General features: G+C 30.6%; 1 protein-coding gene across 1 annotated transcript in view; it reads left to right on the forward strand.

The window, feature by feature from the left end:
• LOTGIDRAFT_155741 (hypothetical protein) overlaps positions 1 to 742 on the forward strand; it is a gene marked incomplete at both ends in the record, with an annotated part of 19,876 nt that overhangs the window by 980 nt on the left and 18,154 nt on the right. The window contains one exon of the mRNA XM_009068270.1: positions 330 to 614. Coding sequence (XP_009066518.1) covers positions 330 to 614 — 285 coding nt within the window. The remainder of the gene's footprint in view (positions 1 to 329; positions 615 to 742) is intronic.

Raw genomic sequence — 742 nt, forward strand, 5'->3', positions numbered from 1 at the left:
AATATGTAATAGTATTCACAGCTCACCATCGAAATTTGAGCCTTCAAATCCATGTATTTCACTAATCCACGTTTAAAAGTTAAATGGAGGGCTCGTCATTTTAAGATACTCTATGATATATAGATAAGACAAATATAGAAATAGAGAGTAAATTCCTATTTTGATGTATTTGTAAGGAATAATGCAACATTTCTAGTACTCTTAAAGACTATTTACACATATTCAAGACCCAAATCAGCCCCATCAGCCCCGAAAATGGTGAATCTGTCACTTTAAGTAATCTAAATACATGTAATCAGAAATTATCGATTATTTACATTTTCTTTTAGATTTGTGATTGTTGTTTTCCTGGTCAGGAGACTTCCTTTGTTACATTAAAAAATGATAAAAGAAGAATAGAAGATGTAGAAGTTGGTGATGAAGTTAAAGTCATTACAGATCAGTTAGAATTTAGATACTCCAGAGTCTATGCTCTGGGTCACAAGAATAAAGATAGAAAGACTATGTTTATTGAATTAGGAACCGCGAGTAGTCGAATACCAATCAGTCCACGACATTTCATAAAAATTTACGACAATGGAAATATTATTGAAAAATTTGCTAAAGACGTGAAGGTATGTTACATTTATGATCTTTATATCTATATTTAAACTGTATCAATGAAACATTTGAACAATTATAGCATCTTTAATGTACACTTGACAAAACAGAATGGTAACAGTCTAATACTTCTGACAACTCT

The sequence above is a fragment of the Lottia gigantea genome, assembly GCF_000327385.1.
Source record: "Lottia gigantea unplaced genomic scaffold LOTGIsca_9, whole genome shotgun sequence".
Lineage (NCBI taxonomy): Eukaryota > Metazoa > Mollusca > Gastropoda > Lottiidae > Lottia > Lottia gigantea.